The sequence below is a fragment of the Hemiscyllium ocellatum genome, chromosome 36, assembly GCF_020745735.1.
Source record: "Hemiscyllium ocellatum isolate sHemOce1 chromosome 36, sHemOce1.pat.X.cur, whole genome shotgun sequence".
Taxonomy (NCBI): domain Eukaryota; kingdom Metazoa; phylum Chordata; class Chondrichthyes; order Orectolobiformes; family Hemiscylliidae; genus Hemiscyllium; species Hemiscyllium ocellatum.
Genome location: NC_083436.1, coordinates 40,973,247 through 40,995,565, shown reverse-complemented (window position 1 = coordinate 40,995,565; position 22,319 = coordinate 40,973,247). Strand labels below are relative to the sequence as shown.

At 44.8% G+C, this 22,319-nt stretch overlaps 1 protein-coding gene across 1 annotated transcript in view; it reads left to right on the top strand.

Annotated features, from left to right (window-relative positions):
* The window catches only part of LOC132833296 (netrin receptor UNC5C-like), a 149,346-nt gene that overhangs the window by 114,148 nt on the left and 12,879 nt on the right, over nucleotides 1-22,319 (top strand). The window contains exons 12-14 of the mRNA XM_060851461.1: nucleotides 1,615-1,783; nucleotides 9,797-10,030; nucleotides 15,525-15,674. Of these exons, the coding sequence (XP_060707444.1) occupies nucleotides 1,615-1,783; nucleotides 9,797-10,030; nucleotides 15,525-15,674 (553 nt within the window). The remainder of the gene's footprint in view (nucleotides 1-1,614; nucleotides 1,784-9,796; nucleotides 10,031-15,524; nucleotides 15,675-22,319) is intronic.

Sequence of the window (22,319 nt, the reverse complement as noted above, 5' to 3'; positions counted from 1 at the left end):
TCCATTCCTGGCAACATCCTGGCAAATCTCTTCTGAACCCTCTCCAGCTTGATGATATAATTCCTACAACAGGGCGACAAGAACTGGATGCAGTGTTCCAGAAGAGGCTTCACCAAAGTCCCATACAACCTGAAACATAACACCCAACCCCTATACTCAAAGAGGTTACCCAGTCTGTGTTTGCTTTCGCCAATGTAAAGGAGGTGATGTTGTGAACAAGAATACAATGTCTAGATTTAAGGAATTATAATTGAAATGCTGCCTCACCTGGAAAATATGTTTGTGTTTTGGATAGTGAGGAGGGTAGATATTGAACTAACACATTGATAGGTGATCCAGCGACGTGATCAGCAATGTTAACATCATAAAGGAGGAGAGAGGAGAGTTTAGAGAAGAAATTTCAGAGCTAAGGCTCTAAGTGTGTGAGGACCTGAGTGCTGACAATGGAAGGATTAAAATCGAAGTAGCAGAAGAGGTCAGAATTGGAGGGATGCAGAGGTCTCAGGCCTTGGGGAGGTAACAAGGCTAAGTTGGGAGATCAGGCTGATGAGGGACACTGGTATACAACTACTTTCTATCAACTTGCATCTATTCAGCTGACACAGGTATTGCACATAGCTGATCAAAGGTCAACGCAGTTCTCCAGAAATTGGAACATATGGAAATTAAAACTTGACTCAATTTCTGATCCATTACATGCAAAACAGTTTGAGAAAAACCCTTCAAAGTAACAATGTTTGGAAATTGACCAGATGCCTTGCTCTCACACGGATCATACTGATGGTATAGTTCAAGCAACACCTCCATTTTCAAATTCTCACCCTTGTTTTCAAGTCAATCCATGGCCTTACCACCTCCTGAGCTCTACCTAACCTGCTTCAACCCAACAACTGAGACCCCAGCCCTAAGCATCTCCACCTCTTCCTTCCTTTACAATGCTCTTCAAAACCTACCTCTTCTCCCCTGCTTTTGGTTACTGAGCTAATGTCTTCTTGTGTGGCTTGGTATCAAATTCTGTTCGACACTGTGTCCATGATGTGCTTTTGGGTGTTTTGCTGCATTATCGGTGCTATATAAATGCCTGTGTGGAGTTTGGACATTCTCCCTGCGCTTGCATGGGTTTCCTCTGGGTGCTCTGGTTTCCTCCCATAGTCCAAAGATGTGCAGGTTAGGGTGAATTGGCCATGCTAAATTCCCCATAGTGTTCAGGGAGGTGCAGGCTAGGTAGGTTAGCTATGGGAAATGGTGGGTAGGGGGATGGGTCTGGGTGAGATGCCCTTTGAAGGGTCGGTGTGGACCAGTTGGGCTGAATGGCCTGTTTCCCCACCATTGGGTTTCTATTATTCTATGGGTAAAAAATGAGGTCTGCAGATGCTGGAGATCACAGCTGAAAATGTGTTGCTGGTTAAAGCACAGCAGGTTAGGCAGCATCCAAGGAACAGGAAATTTGACGTTTCGGGCATAAGCCTGATGAAGGGCTTATGCCCGAAATGTCAAATTTCCTGTTCCTTGGATGTTGCCTAACCTGCTGTGCTTTAACCAGCAACACATTTTCAGCTTTCTATTATTCTACGTGTTATTGTTGTTCATAACCTGTGTCTGTTTTATCCATAGGCCGTCACTAGAGGGCAGTCAGACATTGCTGAGCCCGGTGGTGAGCTGTGGCCCTCCTGGTGCTCTGTTGACCAGGCCAGTGGTCTTGTCAATGCACCACTGTGCTGAGCCCAACACCGAGAACTGGCTCATTCAGCTGAAGAGTCTGTCAAGCCAAGGAAACTGGGAGGTGAGAGATTATCCACTCAGATGCAAGAAAAACCATTCATAATTTCGAAGTCATTTTTCAAGTAATTTCCTTTGTTCTGACAGAACCATCACCTGCTTTCTTAGATCTCTGCCCCAGAATAAGGCCTTGTATCATTCAGAGTCGATAAAATGTGGAGCTGGACAAAAACCAGCAGGTCAGACAGCATTAGAGGAACAGGAAAATCGATGTATACGCATCAGCACTCCTTATCAAGACACCCAATCTCATGCTATGGGATCGCTGCAGTCATATAAAGAAGGATTTGCATTCATACAACCTTTCCTATGAGCTGTGGACATCCCATTTTCAGGAAAAATAGTAGCAGCTTAGACGGGGAAGGGTGCAGGAAAATTATCCACAATGGTACCATAGTTATGGGACTTTGTTTTATTATCTCACAGCGTACGAGCACCCTTGGCTAGTTCCTCATTTATTACCCTTCCCTAATTGGCAGTTAAGTGTTGCTGTGGGCCTGGAGTTACTTGTCGACCAGATCGGGTAATGATGGTAGATTTCCTTCCTGAAAGGAAGGACATTAGTGAACTGGATGAGCTTTTCCCTGACAATCAATTCGTGGTCATCATTATTCTTTATTAAATTCAAATTTCACCATCTGCAGTGGGGAGATTTGAACCCAGGTCCCCGGCTACATTTCTGGATTGATAGTCTAGCGATAATACCACTGAGCCATTGCCTACCCCCTCCTGGGTAATCTAAATTACAGTTAGTTCTCCTATAACTGTGATGGTTGCGTTCTTGTGTAACTCAGTGTTGTAGAAAAATTGAGCTTAAGAAAAAGCATTTAACGTGTTGGCAATGTTACAGCCAACACACGTTTTAAAAGTTTGCACTTTAGAAACAGTGTCCCCAATTTGTCAATCACATGACAGTAAATTTGCATTGACGAAACGCATGTTACGGCAGAACTACCTGTAACCCAGCAGACGAGAGAGGCAGGGACTGATCTCCTGACACCAGTGAGGGTTCAAAGGAAATTTAATGGAGATTCTCAATTAAATTTCACCAGCCGCACTCGTCATGGTCCCCAAGGAAGGAAAGCTGGTCACAAATGGGCAAACGTTTAAAAGAGCAAAGAACAAAGAACACAGAAAATGTATAGCCCAGGAACAGGCCCTTCGGCCCTCCAAGCCTGAGCCAATCCAAATGCACTGTCTAAACCTGTCAGTCAATTCCTAAACATCTATATCTCCCTGCTCCCCACCTACTCATGCATCTTAAATGAATCTACCGTGCCTGCCTCTACCTCCTCTGCTGGCAATGCGTTCCAGATGCCCATCACCCTCTGTGTGAAGTACTTGCCGTGTGTATCCCCCTTAAACGTTCCACCTCGTACCTTGAAACAGTGACCTCTCATTATGGAATCCTTCACCCTGGGAAAAAGCTTGTCTCTATCCACCTCTGTGTTCCAGATGCCCACCACCCTCTGTGTGAAGTACTTGCCGTGTGTATCCCTGTTAAACTTTCCACCTCTCACCTTGAAAGCGTGACCTCTTGTTATTGAATCCTTCACCCTGGGATAAAATCTTATCTCTATCCACCCTGTCTATACCTCAGTCAGGTCCCCCTCAATCTCCTTTTTTCTAATGAAAACAAACCTAACCTACTCAACTTCTCTTCCATACCAGGCAACACCCTCGTAAACCTTCCCTGCACCCTCTCCAAAGCGTCCACATCCTTTCGGTAATGTGGTGACCAGAACTATACACAGTGTTCTAAATGCAGCCGAACCAAAGTCTTGTACAATTTTAGCATGACTGCCAGCTCTTATGCTGAATACCCCATACTATATGCCTCTTTGACCACTCTATCCACCTGTGCAGCAACCTTCAGGGTACAATGGACCTGAACTCCCAGATCTCTCTGCCCATCAACTTTTCCCAAGGCTCTTCCGTTCATTGTATAATTTGCTCTAGAATTAGTCTTGCCTAAATGCATCATCTCACATTTGTCTGGATTGAAATCCATCTGCCACTTTCCTGCCCAATTCTCCAGTCTATCTATATCATGCTGTATTCTTTCACAGTCCCTTATGCTTTCTGCTACTCTACCAATTTTTGTGTCATCTGCAAATGTGTTGATCACGTGTGATATACATAAATGATCTGGAAGAGGGCACTGTTGGTAATACCAACAGTGCCCTCTTCCAGATCATTTATGTATATCACAAACAAAGGTGGCCCCAACACTGACCCTTGTGGAACACCACTGGTCACCTTTCTCCATTTCGAGAACCTCCCTTCATTCACTACTCTCTGTCTCCTGTTGTTCAACCAGTTCTTTATCCACCTAGCTAGAACACCCTGCACACCATGTGACTTCACTTTCTCCATTATTCTACTATGGGGAACCTTACCAAACACCTTACTAAAGTCCATATATATGACATCTATAGTCCTTCCTTCATCTATCAACTTGGTCACTTCCTCAATGAATTCTATTAAGTTGGTAAGGCACGATCTCCCCCACACAAAACCATGTTGCCTATCACTGATAAGCCCATTATTTTCTAAATATAAACAGATACTATCCCTCAATATCCTCTCCAGCAACTTTCCCACCATCGACGTCAACCTCATTGGTCTGTAGTTACCCGGAATATCCTTCACAGAGATTAGATTCCCTACAGTGTGGAAACAGGCCCTTCGGCCCAACAAGTCTACACTGACCCTGTGAAGAGAAACCCAACCAGATCCACTTCCCTCTGACTAATGCACCTAACACTATGGTCAATTTAGCAAGGCCAATTCATCTAACCTGCACATCTTTGGACTTTGGGAGGAAACCGGAGCACCCTGAGGAAACTCACGCAGACACGGGGAGAATGTGCAAACTCCATACAGACAGACACCTGAGGCTGGAATTGAACCTGGGATTCTAGTGCTGTGAGGAAGCAGTGCTGACCACTGTGCCATCATGCCGCTCAAATCCTTACTACCCTTCTTGTATAGGGGGACAACATGATCACCCTTCCAGTCCTCCGGCACCTCACCTGTATTTAAGGATTCACAAAGATATCTGTCAGGGCTCCAGCTATTTCCTCTCTCGCCTACCTCTACCTGGGATAGGTCCCAATGGTCCTGGGGATTTGTCCACCTTAATAACCTCTAACCCGACACATCTTCCCTACTTATGTCAATGTGATCCAGACTAAACAAACTTCTATCTCTAATCTTAAGATTCATCATGTTCCTCTCCTCAGTGAACACTGATGCAAAGCAATTGTTCAGAATCTCACCAATTCTCTCAGGTTTGACACACAGCCTTCCTTCGTTATCCTTTAGTGGATCAATCCTTTCTCTAGTTACCCACTAGCTTCTTATATAAGAATAAAAGGCTTTGGGATTTTCTTTAATTCTGCTTGCTAAAGTTATTTCATGACCCCTTTAGCCCACTTGATTCCTTGTTTAAGACGTGTCCTACTCTTCCGATATTCCTCCAGGGCCTGTTTTGTTCTTAGTTGCCTAGACCTTATGTGCACTTCCCTTTCCTCTTGGCTAGTCGTACAATTTCTCCTGTCATCCACAGCTCATGCATCTTGCCTTTCCTATCCTTTGCCTTCAACGGGACATGCATATCCTGCACTATTTTTAACCTATCTTTGAAAGCCTCCCACATCTCAAATGCGGACTTCCCTTCAAATAGCTGTGTCCAATCCACATTTCCCAGCTCCTGCCTAATTTTGATATAATTGGCCTTGGCCCAGTTTAGTTCTCTTCCCTTAGGACCACTCTCTTCTTTATCTACGAGTATTCTAAAACTTACAGAATTGTGGTCACTGTTTCCGAAGAAATCCCCCACTGCAACTTTTACCACCTGTCCTGGCTCGTTCCCCAGTGCCAGGTCCAATATGGCCCCTTCCCTCGTCAGACTATTGATATATTGCTCTAGAAAACTCTCCTGGACGCTTCTTACAAATTCTACCCCATCCAGACCTCTGACGCTAAGTGTATCCCAGTCAATGTTGGGAAAATTAAAATCTCCCATCACCACCACCCTATTGCCTCTACATCTTTCCATAATCTGCTCACCTATTTGTTCTTCTACCTCACCCTCAGTATTGGGAGGCCTGTAATACAGCCCCAACAATGTAACTGCACCCTTCTTATTTCTCAGCTCCACCCATAATGCCTCATTACCCAGGACCTCCATAGTGTCCTCCTTTAGCACAGCAGTGATATCATCCCTGACAAGCAATGCAACTCCTCCCCCCCTTTTACTTCCCTCCCTGTCCTGTCTGAAGCATTTATATCCTGGAACATTTAGTTGCCAATCAACATGCCCTTCCTTCAACTAAGTCTCTGTGATTGCAATAATGTCATACTCCCAGGCAACAATCCAAGCCCTAAGTTCATCTACCTTACCCACTATACTCCTTGTATTAAAGTAGATGCATTTCAGGCCATCAGTTCTTTTACGCTCACCTGCTCTCTGCCTTTTCTTCCCTTTATTAATGCTATCTTCATAATTCTTACAGTCTCCAGTCTCCACCTCACTGCCTACTTGTTTTCTCTTCTGGTTCCCAGCTCCCTGCCACATTAGTTTAAAACTTCCCCAACAGCAGTAGCAAAAAATTCTCCAAGGACATTGGTTCTGGTCTGGTTCAGATGTAGACCATCCTTTTTGTAATTATCCCACCTTTCCCAGAACCGATCCCAATGTCCAACAAATCTGAACCCCTCCCTCCTACACCATCCCTTATACCACGTGTTCATCTGTCTTTTTTTTATTTCTACGCTGGCTAGCACGTGGCACTGGGAGTAATCCCGAGATCACTACCTTTGAGGTCCTCCTCTTTAACTTCTCTCCTAGCTCCCTGAATTCTTCTTTCAGGACTTCATTTCACTGTCTATTTATTTTGTTGGTGTCTATATGCACCAAGACAACTGGCTGTTCACCTTTCCCTTTTAGAATGCTGTGCAGCCGATCAGTGACATCCCTGACCCGAGCACCTGGGAGGCAACATACTATTCGGGAATCCCGTTTTCGGCCACAGAACAGCTTATCTACTCCCCTCACAATAGAATCCCCTATGACTATGGCCCTACTAGTCTTTTTCCCTCCCTTCTGAACAGCAGTGCCCCCCACGATGCCATGATCTTGACACATGCTGCCCTCCCCTAGTGAGCCATCTCCCCCAACAGTATCCAAAACGGCCAGTTGCACGACAAAATCAGAACGGGGTGGGCTATACCAAATGAAGGGGTTGTGCATCTGCCTGTCTGTGGACTGGGAGGGTGGTGGACGGAGGTCCCAGCAATCCCTGCAGAATCATCACTCAATAGTGGGTGCCGCGTGGGCCTGCAGGGAGGTTCCAGGAGGAAGATGATGGCAGCAAGAGAAAGGAAGGTTCAGGGCTTTAGGGCAGAGCAGGAATTAGAAAGCCTGAAGGAATGGGAAGGGCTGATATAACATCATGAGGGCTATGGATAAGGGGAAAGGCAGGTGTGTTTTCCCTAGAGTGGGGATTTCAAGACTCGGGGACATATTTTATGAGAATGATCCCAAGATGAAGGGCTTGTCATATGGGGAGTGGTTGAGGACTCTGAGTCTGTACTCAATGGAAGTCAGAGGGATGAGGGGGATATGATTGAAACTTACAGCATACTGAGAGGCCTGGATAGAGTGGTCATGGAGAAGATGTTTCCACCAGTCGGAGAGACTAGGACCCGAGAGCACAACCTTAGGGTCAAGGGATGACCCTTTAAAACTGGGATGAGGAAGAATTTCTTCAACCAGTGGATAGTGGATTCCTGTAACCCATGGCTGCAGAAGGCTGTGGTGGCCAATTCTTTGAGTGAAGTAGATAGGTTCTTGATTGGTAAGGGGATCAAAGGTTACAGGGAGAAGGCAGGAGAGTGGGGTTGAGAAACATATCAGTGGAGCAGACTTGAGGAGACAAATAGCTTAGTTCTGCTCCTATATTTTGTGGCCTTACACTGGGAAGCTGATATGTTCAACAGGCATCCCCCTCCTTACCAAAGGCGAGTCTGGGCAGGGTGGTGGCATGGGTGGGTAGGGGAGGGAGGTTGGCGTGACTCCGCGAGTTGTTGTAATTTGGAATCCACTGCAAGAAAGGACAGCATTAGGAGACTACATCCTCAAAAGAAAATAGGGCAAACACTTGAAGGCAAAATAAATTGTAGGACTATGAGGAACGAGCTCCAAGGATGGACTAATTGGGTAACTCTCTCAAAGAGACAGGATAACTTTACGACTGTCTTGACGTGCTTTAAAGCTGATAAAGTAGTTCATTTACAACAGTAATGAAGAATTTCCATTGCAATGAAGAATTTCCATTGTTTTGACAATTGTCTAAAGCAAGGTGGTTGGCACTCTATACGTACAGAATGGGGGAAGCACTTTGGTGAGTGTCACGGAATCACAGGATTCCATAAGGAGACCCATTGTGCCTGGCCTGGCCCGGCCCTTCAAATGAGCACCGTTACCTCGTACCAATCTCCTCCCTTTCCCCCAGGCCCTTGCACATTATTTCTATTCAAATAATCATCCCTTTTGAATGTCTTCCACATTTTCAGGCAGTACATTCCAGACCCCAAACTGTTGCTTTCTCACATCACCCTTGCTTCTTTTGCAAGGTCAAAGCTGATTTGATGGCATGGGGTCAAAGACAAGGTGTTGGAGTGTGGGGAGGATGATGGGGAGAGGGTTGGGGGAATCAGGTTGGCATTAGTGAAAAATCTAGGAGCCTCCTCCCACTGTGGGGACTGATGCAAATGGGCATTCAGCTGGAGAACGGTGTTGCCAACAGAGATAGTTAATGGTGTAGGAAAAATCATTTTAGTATGGAAGTGGGAGGAACACACTGTCAGCTGCCAAAAATAACAGTGGCATTATTAGGAAACTTAGTGAAAAAAGGAAAGTGTTCACAAGTGAGTAGTATGGTTTCAAGAGACATTGGAATTTGAATTATTCATTAACAGTTTTATGATTATTCTTGGATTTTAATAACATTTTAGGTAACATTTGCTCAAGTGTGGTTGTTTTTGGCAGTCCCAAGTTTCTGTAACATTTCAGTTAGTTTTCTCACAGCTGTTTTGATTTCGTTGGGCTGTCTGCCCATTTGAAAGTTTGGACATCTCAAGCTGAGATGATTGAAACTGTGTTGGGCTGATAGACTCATTCATTGCAGCACTGACAACGTAAAGTCAAAACCAGCACAGATGATGCTATGTTGAAAGCTGGAAGAGATCCTGTGGCAAAGTGATAGTGTCCCCACCTCTGGAGATGGAGGCCTGAGTTCAAATCCCACATGCTCCAGTCATGTGTCTGAACAGATGGGTGATATATGTTTACCTCTTCCTGAGTGTTTTGGGGTGAGGGAATGTAATAGATTGATAGCATGCAGATTTTCACCTTTAGTGAACTGCATGAGGTTTGCATTTCTCCAATTCAGGCTTCTTATACTTTGCCCATTTCAGTTGCTCTGTCATTGTCTCTCAATTGCTTGAGTCCCAATTTCTGAAGCTCTCATTTTCCAATTTGATATTCATGTACACATCCTGTTTACAAAAACCATACTTCATGTTGTCAGGTTTTTGTGCCACTTACAGCATGATATCTCTGCACTGGAACTTAAAGTAGGACCTGCCCAGTTACACTAGAACCCGTCCATTTACACTAGAGCCTGCCCAGTTACGCTAGTGCCTGTCCATTTACACTAGTGCCTGTCCATTTACAATAGAGACTGTCCATTTACACTAGTGCCCTGTCCATTTACAATGAGGGACCCGACATTTACATTGTAAATAGCCAGTCTCCATTGTAACTGTTTCTTCAAAAAGTGGACTATTCAATCAAACATTTTAGATAACATTTGTTTAAACCTAGAAGACAGTTCATCCCTCGAAAGGATGTTAAAAGGACACGCTTCTGAAGGTAAATTGTGAGAAAGGTGCTGAGGTGTTAGACTCTGTGTGTGTGTGTGTGTACCTTTATTTTCTTCCTCTGTAGGATGTGGTGGTTTTAGGATCAGAGACGCTCACCACCCCATGTTACATCCAGCTGGACCCTCAGGCCTGCCACATGGTGACTGAGCAGCTTGGCACTTACTGTCTGGTGGGACAGTCCATCAACAAGTCAGCAACCAGGCGACTGAAACTGGCGATATTTGCCCCTGTGGTCTGCACTTCACTCGAATACAGCATTCGTGTCTACTGCTTGGATGATACGCAGGATACTCTGAAGGTACCTCTGCACTCTTACAGTGGGAAGCATTTTTGTTGTACCTTTCACAGCCATAATATCTCCAAAAAAGGCTTTAAAGCCAATGACGAGCTTTTTTTGACATGTAATTACCTTTGCTGAAAATGTGTTGCTGGAAAAGCGCAGCAGGTCAGGCAGCATCCAAGGAGCAGGAGAATCGACGTTTCGGGCATGGGCCCTTCTTCAGGAACCCGAATGTTGAATCTCCTGTTCCTTGGATGCTGCCTGACCTGCTGCGCTTTTCCAGCAACACATTTTCAGCTCTGGAGTCCTCACTTTCTCCTAGATGTAATTATTTTGAAATGTCGGAAACATGACCTCAATTTCACACGGCTGGCTCCTACAAACAGTAGCGTGATAGCAACCTGTAGTGATTGGAACCAGGTGGATCTCATTGGCTATGAGATCCCTGATTGGGATTGTTAACCTGGACTAATCAGGAAGCTCTGGCTGGGAGAGGTGGGCGCCGCAGGGAGTGGAGTGCATCATTTCCCCCTCCAACTCTATTTTGATTTAGTCCCTGCCCTCCTCTTCACTGTTTGTTCACACAGCATTGCCCTTTGACGTGAAGGGCACTGCTTGTCACAGGCCACTCGGGTGTTTTCCTTCTTTTCCTGGTGGTGGATATTGAATAAAGATTTGTGCACTTTGCGTCTCTCACTGTGTCTCACACCTGCGCACGCACACACCATGGGTGCTGGGGTTAAAAATAATAAGCACTACCGCAGTTAGGCGGTAGTGTGGGGGTTATATAAAAAAAAATAAAAAAACAAAGAAGAAAAAAAATATAAAAAAAATAAACAGGGGGTTAGCCCAACTGCTTGTTCTGTGGTGCTGTGGAGTCCGTGGACCATGTGTATATTGGGTGTGGGCGTTTGCACTCCCTCTTTGATTTTCTGAAAAACCTTCTCCTCTGTTTTTGGTTGCACTTCAGTCCCACGCTCCTGATCTTCGGGCACCCGGCGCGGAGGAGGGAGGGCAGGTCTGAAGACCTCCTCATGGGTCTGCTCCTGGGCCTGGCCAAACTGGCCATAAACAGGTCCAGGCAGCGGGACGTGGAGGGGGTCGTTAGGGCCGACTGCTTGCCCCTCTTCCGCGGTTACGTTTGGGCCCGGGTGTCCTTGGAGAAGGAGCACGCGGTGTCCACCAACACCCTGGAGTTGTTCAGAGAGAGGTGGGCACCGCAGGGAGTGGAGTGCATCATTCCCCCCTCCAACGCTATTTTAATTTAGTCCTTGCCCTCCCCTTCACTGTTTGATCACACAGCATTGCCCTTGTGATGTGAAGGGCACTGCTTGTCACAGGCCACTCGGGTGTTTTCCTATTTTCCTGGTGGTGGAAATTGAATAAAAAAAGAGAAAAAAAAATAAACAGGGGGTTGGGGGAAACTAAGTAAAGATTCGTGCACCTTGCGTCTTTCACTGTGTCTCACACCTGCACACACAACAACAAAAAATAAAAAACATAAATCGGGGGTTTAGCATCTCCTTAGTTTAGGGACTAACTCTGAACTGGTTGGACACAGCTGCTGTACTGTGTATAAGTAAATAAAAGGTGACTTGGTGATAGGATACTGGCCCCTGTGCATTTATTTCTGCTTTTGGGTGATCGGCCAAATGGTTAATATTGGACAAAACACTGAGGATGATGTCCCTGTTCATCTTCAGGAAAGTGATGTACGATCTCAGGATTTAACCTGACAGTGCAGTAAATGTTGAAGTTTATCTGACGTTTCAAAATGACAGGACGCTAGAAAATGGTGGTGAGTAGCTCTGTTAATTAAGGATGGAAATAGTGAGAGATGATCTTAGCTTAAAGGGGCAAGATGTAGAATCAGAATGGGTAGAGATGAGAAATAGAGATGAGAGGCCATCTGTGGAAATCATTAATAGCCCTCATGGCAATAGTTACACTGGAAAAGAGTATTTACAGGAAGAAATAAATGGGCTCTATAAGAAATCTGCCACAATAATCATGGGTGGTTTTAATCTAAATACAGATTCAGTGATCCAAGTTGGCAAAGGTAGAGAAGAAACTGATCTCCCAGAATGTATTTGGATAAGTTTCATTAAGCAGTACTTTCAATTGCCATACAGAGAGCAGGCCATTCAAGACCTGGTTATGTGCAATGTGACAGGATTAATTACTAACCTGTTACAAAGGAACCTGTAGGCAGTGATCATAACATGACAGAATTTCAGGTTCAGAGTAAAGGTGAGAAACGATTGATTGATTGTCACGTGTATCGAAGTACAATGAAAAACTGTTTACGAGCAGTACAGGCAGATTACAGTTAGCAAAGATGTACAGAACAAAAGATTTAGATGGAGGCAGACAGGTTCCATTGCATAGGGTGTACAAGGGAAATCAGCATTAGCAAGGTCAGCATTATTTGAGGCTAGAGAGTCTATTCATCAGTCTAATAACAGCTGTACTTGAACTTGTTGGTGCATGTGTTCAGGCTTCGGTAATTTTTGCCTGATGGAAGAGGTTGCAGGAGAGCATTATCGGGGTGCAAAGGGTCTTTGATGATGTTGGCAGCCTTTCTGCGGCAGCGAGCCATGTAACCGGAGTCTGTGGATGGAAGCTTGGCTCCTGTGATTGCCTGGGCTGTGCACACCACCTTCTGTAGTTTCTTGTGGTCCTGGGCAGAGCAGTTGCCATACCAGGCCGTTGTCCACCAGGTCAGCATTCTCTCGATGGTGCATCTGTTGAAGTTGGTGAGAGTCCTTATGAACATGCCAAACTTCCTGAGCTGCCTGAGGAAAGAAGAGGCATTGTTGTGCCTTTTTGACCATCACACCTACATGGGTGGGTTTGAGGGTCATGTTTTGAGGAAGTAACAAGCTGGTAGATCATGGGCACCAGTTGACCTGGGTGTAATTAGAATTTCAAAGACTTTTGAGGTGCCACCTGAAAGGCTATTGTACGAAACAGTAGCTGATGGTTTAATGCATAAGATATTATAGAGTCACAGAGATGTACAGTACCGAAACAGACCCTTTGGTCCAACTCGTTCATGCCGACCAGATATTCCAAACCAATCTAGTCCCATTTACTAGCACCTGGCCCATATCCCTCTAAACCCTTCCTATTCATATACCCATCCAGATGCCTTTTAAATGTTGTAATTGTACAAGCCTCCACCACTTTCTGTGGCAGCTCATTCCATACACGCATCACTGATTAGCTGACTGTGAAAAGAAAGTTGGAATTAATGAGTCTTTTGCCAGTTGGTAAGCAGTAATGATGGGAGTACCACTGGGATAAGTGCTGGGAATTGGAAACAATGATTTCTGATTTATATCAAAGGCTTGATACAAATTGCATGATGAATGGATTTGCCAATGACACCAGGACAGTTAGAAAGTAAATTGTCAAGGGGTTGGAGAGAGTCTTCAAAGGGATATAGACAGATTATGGGAATGGGCAGATATTTGGCAGAGGGGAGGGGGAGGGGTTACAATGTGGAAAAGATGTGAATTGACTACATCAGCAGGAAGAAACAGAAAAGCAGCACAATATTTAAGTAGGGAGAGATTGCAGAGATCTGTGGTTTGGATTACAGAGGAGTTTGGATATCCTGGTATGTGAATCACAAAACCTTGCAGGTCAGCAAGAGATTAGGAAAGCAACTGGAATATGAAAAATCAGGAATTTTTACTGCTGACATATTGGGATCTTGATGAGATCCATCTGAAGTTTGGTATACAATTTTGGTTTCCTTATTTGGAATGGATATCATCAGAAACAATTCAGAGGAAATTTTTATAGCTCTATTCCAGAGATGAAAGACATAGTTTATGAGGACTGGTTGGATAAGTTGGCTTTTTGACTACTGGAGTTAAGGAGAAGGAGAGATTGCAACATGTGAATATCCCAAGGGAGCTTCACAGTTTGGACTCTGGGAGGATATTTCTTTTGTGGGAGAGAAGGGTAGGACTAGGGGGGCATTGTTTCAGGATAAGTAATGTAAGCATCTCAATCCAAAAACCTTCTGAAAAAGGGTAACGAGATTTGAAACTTTAGATCTATTTCTCTCTGCACAGATTCTGCCATACCTGCTGAGTTTCCCCGGCAACTCCGGTTTTTGTTTGTTTCAGATCACCAGTACCCACAATTCTTTGCTTTAATTTAAGAATGACTGGTCTCCCTTTCCAGGTGGAGATGGGGAGAATTGATCAATCATGTTCATACCTTCCTCAGAAAACAGTGGAAACTGGTCATTGACTTTATTGAATACGGAGTTAGACAGATTTCTGACAGACAAGTGTGTCAAAGGTTATGGATAGCAGGCAGGAAAGTGGGGCTGATCTTATTGAATGGCTGAGCAGGTTTGAGGGGTCAAATGGCCTACTTCTAGGTTCTGTGCTGTACTGCAGTAAAAACCTGGATCATATACTCATGTTCCTGGAGTGAACTCTTGAAGACTTTGGGGAAGGGCTGATGGTGGGATTCTATACATCCAGAAAACCTTTGGCATTTTCCATAATTTTGGATTCTGCATTGGGCACAGGCATCTCTTTCTGTTTTAAATAAAGAGTTGTTCATATTATTTAATTGCTGAAAGCTTTTGATAGAGTCATAGAGTCATACAGCATGGAAACAGACCTTTGGTCCAACCAGTCCATCCCATCCATGTTCCCAAACTAAACTAGTCCTATTTGCCTACAGTTGGCCTATATCCTTCTAAACATTTTCATGAACTTATTCAAATGTCTTTTAAATATTGTAGCTGTACCTGCATCCATCACTTTCTCTTCAAGTTCATTCCACACACGAACCACTCTCTGTGTAACAATTTGCCCCTCATGTCCTTTTTGCATCTTTCTCTTCTCACCTTAGAAATATGCCCTTAATCTTGAAATCCGCTACCCTAGGAAAAAGACACCTGCCATTCAAGTTATCTATACCGTTCCAGATTAATAATAACTGGGTGACTAGAACTGGTCAATACAAGATAATTTTGATTATCCAAATGAGACAGGCAGGGAGTATTTTGTTCGAATAACCAATTGTTCAGATAACCGACTGTTCGGATAACCGATAACGTTTTTACAGGACCTTGAGATCTTTTTTGGATAACGTGAAATTTGGATAATTGACATACGGATAATCGAGGTTGTCCTGGTGTTCCATGAAAGGCCTCGCCAACATCCTGTACAATCTCAATATGACACTCCGACTCATATACTCAGAGGTCTGTCTTTGGGATAAGGAAAGTCTAGGCTTTATAGTAAGAATATGCTTGATCTTGTGGTAGTGTTTCTATCTCTGGGTCAAAAGAATCTGGGTTTGAGCCTGAAGATGTGTCCTCACTTGTCCAAACAGATTGATTAAAGCTGATTATATCTGATATAGTTGCAGTGGAATGTATAGGTGTGTATCTCTGTTCTTCAATATAACTAGACCTGTGGTATGTTCATTCACTCGTTGTACACTCATGCATTCAGTCAATCCTGACCTTTGTTCACAGGAAGTTATTCAGCTTGAGAGGCAGCTGGGAGGACAGCTAATGGATGAACCAAAGACCCTCCTGTTCAAGGACAGCACCCATAACTTGCGTTTGTCCATCCACGATATCCCTCACTCTCTCTGGAGAAGCAAACTCCTTACAAAGTACCAGGTAAAAGCTTCAATTACCTTGCTTTCTGTATGGTCTGTTGCCCCCTGTTATGGAGACTGAGAAGGTGAAACCTGGAGGTAATTAGTCATCGTTCTCTGTTAACCTTTGTTGAAATATTTTTTCCAAAACAGTCTGTTGTCCTTCCTTTAAATGGCTCCATGAGGTTTATTTTCCCACCTCCGAGATATTTGAGAGTTAACCCTTTGTTTCATGTTGACCATAACTATAATCTTCTGTCTTCCAAGACTGAAGCTGTGAATTTTGGCTTTCATGTTTACCATAAATCACAGCATATAAGTCAACCCAGTGTATAGCAGGACCCTGTATTTCCAGCTGCATGTGCTTGGTGTATAAGTCGGCCACCTGACTTTTTCGGCCCAGGACAGACTACAATCCTATTAGCTGTCAGCCTCCTTTTCACACTGCAAATGGGTACTTTATTTACTCTTACTTTATAATTGAGGTGTAAGAGGTCAAACAGAGGCTGTTTGGTAAAGATTTGTGGGAGTTAAAGGTATGCAGAGGTACCCTGTGTGTCAAAACATAAAGATGGCAACCCCCTCCATGGGGAGTGGTTTACTCTTACACTCCAAACATAAGTCAGCCCTCAATTTGACAAGGATTTTTTGAAGGATTTCAAAGTTTCCTTAAACACCAACTTGGACAGTAATTGTATTTGGCTATTATCTGGGGATTCTCGTATTATCATCATCTGTTGTCCCTCGATGTGAAGATGATGTCTACTCAAAATGCTGGGTCTTCATGTGACTGTACAGACTGATCCTCCACACGCACAGATCTATCAGCACATGGGGCAGACATCTCATGAAAAACAGTGGAAGTCACGAGTGCTGGATTTGTTAGAGAGTCATAGAGTCATACTGCACAGAAACAGACCCTTCAGTCCAACCAGTTTGAGCCGAACATAATCCCGAACTAAAATAATCCAACTTCCAGCTTCCAGCCCGTATCCTTCCAAACCTTTCCAATTCATGCATCCATCCAAATTTGGAGCATTGTGTGCAGTTTTGGGTCCGATATCTCAAGAAAGATGTACTGGCCCTGGAGTGTGTTCAGAGGACATTCATGAGAATGGGCACAGTAATTAAAAATTTAACATATGAGGAATGTTGGAGGATTCTAGGTTTATACTCAATGGAGCTGAGAAGATTAAGGGGGTATCTAATTGAGACATTACAGAACACTGAATGGCCTGGACAGAGTGGACGTTGGGAAGATGTTTCATTAGCAAGGGAGACTAGGACCCAAGGGCACAGCCTCAGAGTAAAGGGAAGACCCTTTAGAATGGTGATAAGGAGAAACTTCATCAGCCAGAGAGTGGTGACTATATGGATTCCACTGTCACACACTCTTCCTGAGTGTTTTGGGGTGAAGGAATGTAATAGATTGATAGCATGCAGATTTTTACCTTTGCGAACTGCATGAACTTTGCATTTGGGGTGGCACGCTGGCTCAGTGGTCAGCACTGCTGCCTCACAGCACCAGGGGCCTGGGTTCGACTCTAGCCTCAGACACCTGTCTGTTTGGAGTTACACATTCTCCCTGTGTCTGCATGGGTTTCCTCCCACAGCCCAAAAATGCGCAGGTCAGGCGAATTGGCCATGCTAAATTGCCCATAGTGTTAGGTGAGTTAGTCAGAGGAAGATGGGTCTGGGTGGGTTACTCTTCAGTGGGTCGGTGTGGACTTGTTGGGCCGAAGGGCCTGTTTCCACACTGTAGGGAACCTAATCAACAGAAGGCTGTGGAGGCCAGGTCATTGACTATATTTAAGACTGAGATAGTTTCTTGAGTATCAAGGGTTACAGGGAGAAAGCAGGAGAATGGGGTTGAGAAACTTATCAGGAGCGAGTGAGGACAGCAGATGCTGGAGATCAGAGCCGAGAGCATGGTGCTGGAAAAGCACAGCTGGTCAGGCAGCATCCGAAGAGCAGGACAATCAACATTTCAGGCATAAGCCCATCATCAGGAATGAGGCTTGTGGGCCAACGGGGCTGAGAGATAAATGGGGGGTAGATGATATGGTGTGTGTGGAAGTGCAGGTAAATCTCTGTTGGATCCTTCCACATCCATCGGAATTTTACCTGTATTTCCACACACATCATCTACTCTATCTGTTGCAGCCGATGTGGTCTCCTCTACATTGGGGAGACAGGATGCCAACTTGCAGATTGTTTCAGAGGACATCTCTGGGACACCTGCACTAACCAACCCCACTGCTTCGTGGCTGAACACTTTAACTCCCCCTTCCACTCTGCCAAAGACATACAGGTCCTGGGCCTCCTCCATCGCCAAACCCTAACCACCTGACACCTAGAGGAAGAATGTCTCATGTTTATTCAGTTAGGGAATCAAGGGTTGTGAGGAAAAGACAGGAAAGTGAGGATTATCAGATCAGCATTGAATAGTGCAACTGACTTGATGGGCAGAACGGCTTACTCTTGCCCCTGGTCTCTTATTCAGGGGAGCTGAGATTGTATCAGTATGAAATAGCCATAGGATGATGTGATGACATTTCTTAAATAACTAGATCTTTGACACACAGTCCTCAGAGCCTCAGGATTTACCTCCTGCTGATCTCACTGCAGTGAGTGAACCTCCCAGGATTGTTGGTGAACGCAAACATCCCCTAACAGGCGGTCAGGCTGGAAATCCACAGAGGCCCCTGTCTATTGGAGCAAATGGAACTGCAACTGAAGCTATTTCCACAGTCACTGCCTTTCAATTTCAGAATGAACTGAGGTTAAATTCCAGGAATTGATGTCATGTCCACAATGTATTAGCCTGGGCCTCTGTATTACTTGTCAAACTGCTTCATCAATACGTCATTGTCTTCCCATTAAAAACAACAGTAGAACAGCTGTACCCAACCAGAGAATCTGTGTGCCCTCCTGTACGCCCCACAGACAGTGTGTGACCTCCTATACTACCCCCCCACAGACTGTATGTGACCTCCTGTACCCCCCCCCCACAGCCTGAGTGACATCCTGTATACACCCACAGACAGTGTGTGACCTCCTGTACCCAACCACAGACTGTGTGACCTCCTGTACCCAACCACAGACAGTGTGTGACCTCCTGTACCCAACCACAGACTGTGTGTGACCTCCTGTACCCACCCACAGACTGTGTGTGATTCCTGGACCCACCAACAGACTGTGTGTGCCCTCCTGTACCCACCCACAGACTGTGTGTGACCTCCTGGACCCACCAACAGACTGTGTGTGCCCTCCTGTACCCACCCACAGACTGTGTGTGCCCTCCTGTACCCACCCACAGTCTGTGTGTGATTCCAGGACCCACCCACAGACTGTGTGTGATTCCTGGACCCACCCACAGACTGTGTGTGACCTCCTGTACCCACCCACAGACTGTGTGTGACCTCCTGGACCCACCAACAGACTGTGTGTGCCCTCCTGTACCCACCCACAGACTGTGTGTGATTCATGTACCCCCCCACAGACTGTGTGTGACCTCCTGTACATGCCCACAGACAGTGTGACCTCCTGTATACACCCACAGAGTGTGTGACCTCCTGTACCCAACCACAGACTGTGTGTGATTCCTGTACCCACCCACAGACTGTGTGTGACCTCCTGTACCCGCCCACAGAGTGAGTGTGACCTCCTGTACCCCCCCACAGACTGTGTGTGACCTCCTGTACATGCCCACAGACAGTGTGACCTCCTGTATACACCCACAGAGTGTGTGACCTCCTGTACCCAACCACAGACTGTGTGTGATTCCTGTACCCACCCACAGACTGTGTGTGACCTCCTGTACCCGCCCACAGAGTGAGTGTGACCTCCTGTACCCACCCACAGACTGTGTGACCTCCTGTACTTGCCCACAGACTGTGTGTGATTCCTGTACCCACCTACAGACGGTGTGTGACCTCCTGTACCTGCCCACAGACTGTACGAGACCTCCATAGAATGGGTGGAGCCAATGAAATATGAGCGTTAACCCTTTCAGAACCATCATTTTTACAACAGCCACGGTCTCCCATTGCAATGTAACCCATTGTCCAATCAGTGCAAACATCACAAAATAAAGCAAGTACTATTCTAGTATTTCAAGTTGAAGGTGGGGATGTGATGGCCTAATGATAATTTCACTGGGCCTGAACTCCCAAGACCAGGTTAGTGCACTGGGGATATGGTTCATTTCCCATTATGGTGGCTGGTGGAATTTCCATTCTGTTTACAACAATGATCCCTGGACTTCAGGAGTCAAGTTATGTGGAGAGATTATGCAGACAAATTAGGGGGGGGGTTATCACTGAGACTTATAAAATTCTAACAGGACTAGACAGGGTAGTTGCAGAGAGGGTGTTCTTGGTGGTTGGTGCATCCAGAACAGGGCTTACAGTCTTAGGATTCGGGGTGAACCATTTAGCACGGAGATGCGGAGATATTTGTTCACCTAAAGAGTGGTGAGCCTGTGGAATTCAAAACCACAGAAAGCAATTGATGCCAAAACATTCAGTATATTCAAAAACAGCCAGATATAGCACTTGGGGCGAATGGGATCAAAGGTTATGGGGAGAAAGCAAGATCAGGCCTTTGAGTTGGACAATCAGCTATGATGGTGATGAATGGCAGAGCAGGGTCAAAGGGCCAAATGGCTTCTCCTGCTCCTATCTTCTATGTTTCTATTAAACTTGGCCTATTTTCTAGTTTCGCAGGTTAAGGGATAATCTGATCAAAGTCTTCAAGGTGTTCCAGGTTTTAGATGTAACAGGAAAGATAGAAAAGGAGGTAAGGTGGGAGGAGGGGGTGCAGGCGTGGCATTTTTGGTAAAGGGATACATTACTGCTGTAACTAGGCAAGATATTTCTGACAAATCATACAAATTACTTTAGATTACTTACAGTGTAGAAACAGGCCCTTCGGCCTAACAAGTCCACACCGACCCGCCGAAGCGCAACCCACCCATACCCCTACATTTACCCCTTACCTGACACTACGGGCAATTTAGCATGGCCAATTCACCTGACCCGCACATCTTTGTGACTGTGGGAGGAAACCGGAGCACCCGGAGGAAACCCACGCAGACACGGGGAGAACGTGCAAACTCCACACAGTCAGTCGCCTGAGTCGGGAATTGAACCCGGGTCTCAGGCGCTGTGAGGCAGCAGTGCTAACCACTGTGCCACCGTGCCGCCCATTACAAATAAGAATCCATCAAATGCCTCCAATAGTAAGAGAGAAATTGAGAAGCAAATATGTAGGGAGATCTCAGATATATATATGTGTGTGTGATAATGGGTGATTTTAATTTTCCAAACATTGAGTGGGGCTACCATAGTGTTAAATGTCTAGATGGTGAAGAATTTGTCAAATGTGCTGAAGAAAAGTTTCTTTATTGTGGATGTATATGTGGGTCCTCCTACTAGAGAAGGAGCAAAATTCGACCTTCTTTAGTGCACCTGACTGGTACAGGGCAGGGCAGGTAACTGGCGTAAAACTGGGGGAACACTTTGTGTCCAGCGATCATAATTCCATTAGTTTCAAAATGGTTATTGAAAAGGATAAGCCTTCCACAAAAATTAAAGCTTTTAATTGGAGTAAGGCAAATTTTATTGGTATCTGACAAGAACTTTTAAACGTTGGTTGGAGTGGACTGTCAACGGGTAAAAGTACGTCTGACAAGTGGGAGGCTTTCAAGAGTGTGACGACGAGAATTCAAACGCATTTTGTTCTTTTGAAAGCTAAAACTGATCAGATTAAGGAACGATGGATGAATAAAGATACTGAGGTTCTCGACAAGAATAAAAAGGAATCTTATTTTAGAAATAGGCAACTTGGTTCAATTGATCAATATAACAAATATTGGGGCACTCTTAATAGAGAATTCAAGAAGGCAACGAGGGGATATGAGATTGCATTGGCAGATAAAGTTAAGGATAATCCAAAGAGATTCTACAAATACATTAAGAGGGTAACTAGAGAGAGGGTGTGGCCAGTTAAAGATGAAGGAGGTTGTCTCTGTGTTGAAGCCCAAGAGATGGGATTGATACTAAATGTGTCAGTTTTTACTGTGGAGAAAGAAATTGAATCTAGAGAATGCAGAGAAATAAACTTTAATGTTTTAAAAACAGTTCACATTACAAAAGAGGAAGTTCAGGAGGTCTTACAGAATATTAAGGTGGATGAATCTCTGGGGAAAGATTTAATGTAACCTAGAAAGTTGTGATGTAAAAAGGGGAATTACAAGACCTCTTGCAGAAATATTTGCATCATCTGTAACTCTGGGTGAGGTGCCTGGTGACAGGAGGGTGGCTAATACTGTACCTTTGTTTAAGAAAGGCTGTAAGGAGAAACTGGGGAACTATAGACCTGTGAGTCTGACTTCGGTTGTGGGTAAATTGTTGGAGGTAATTTTAAAAGATAGGACATTTAGAGATACATTTACGGAGATTTAGGTAGAATATTACCAAGCTGCAGAGGATTCAGAAGAGAGTTGTTGCCAGGTATGGAAGGTTTGAGTTATAAAGAAAAGCTGGATATGCTGGGAATGTTTTCACTGGAGCACTGGGGGTTGAGAGGTCACCTTACAGAAATTTATAAAATAATGAGAGGTATAGATAGAGTTAATCATGGCAGTCTTTTCCTTCGGGTGGGG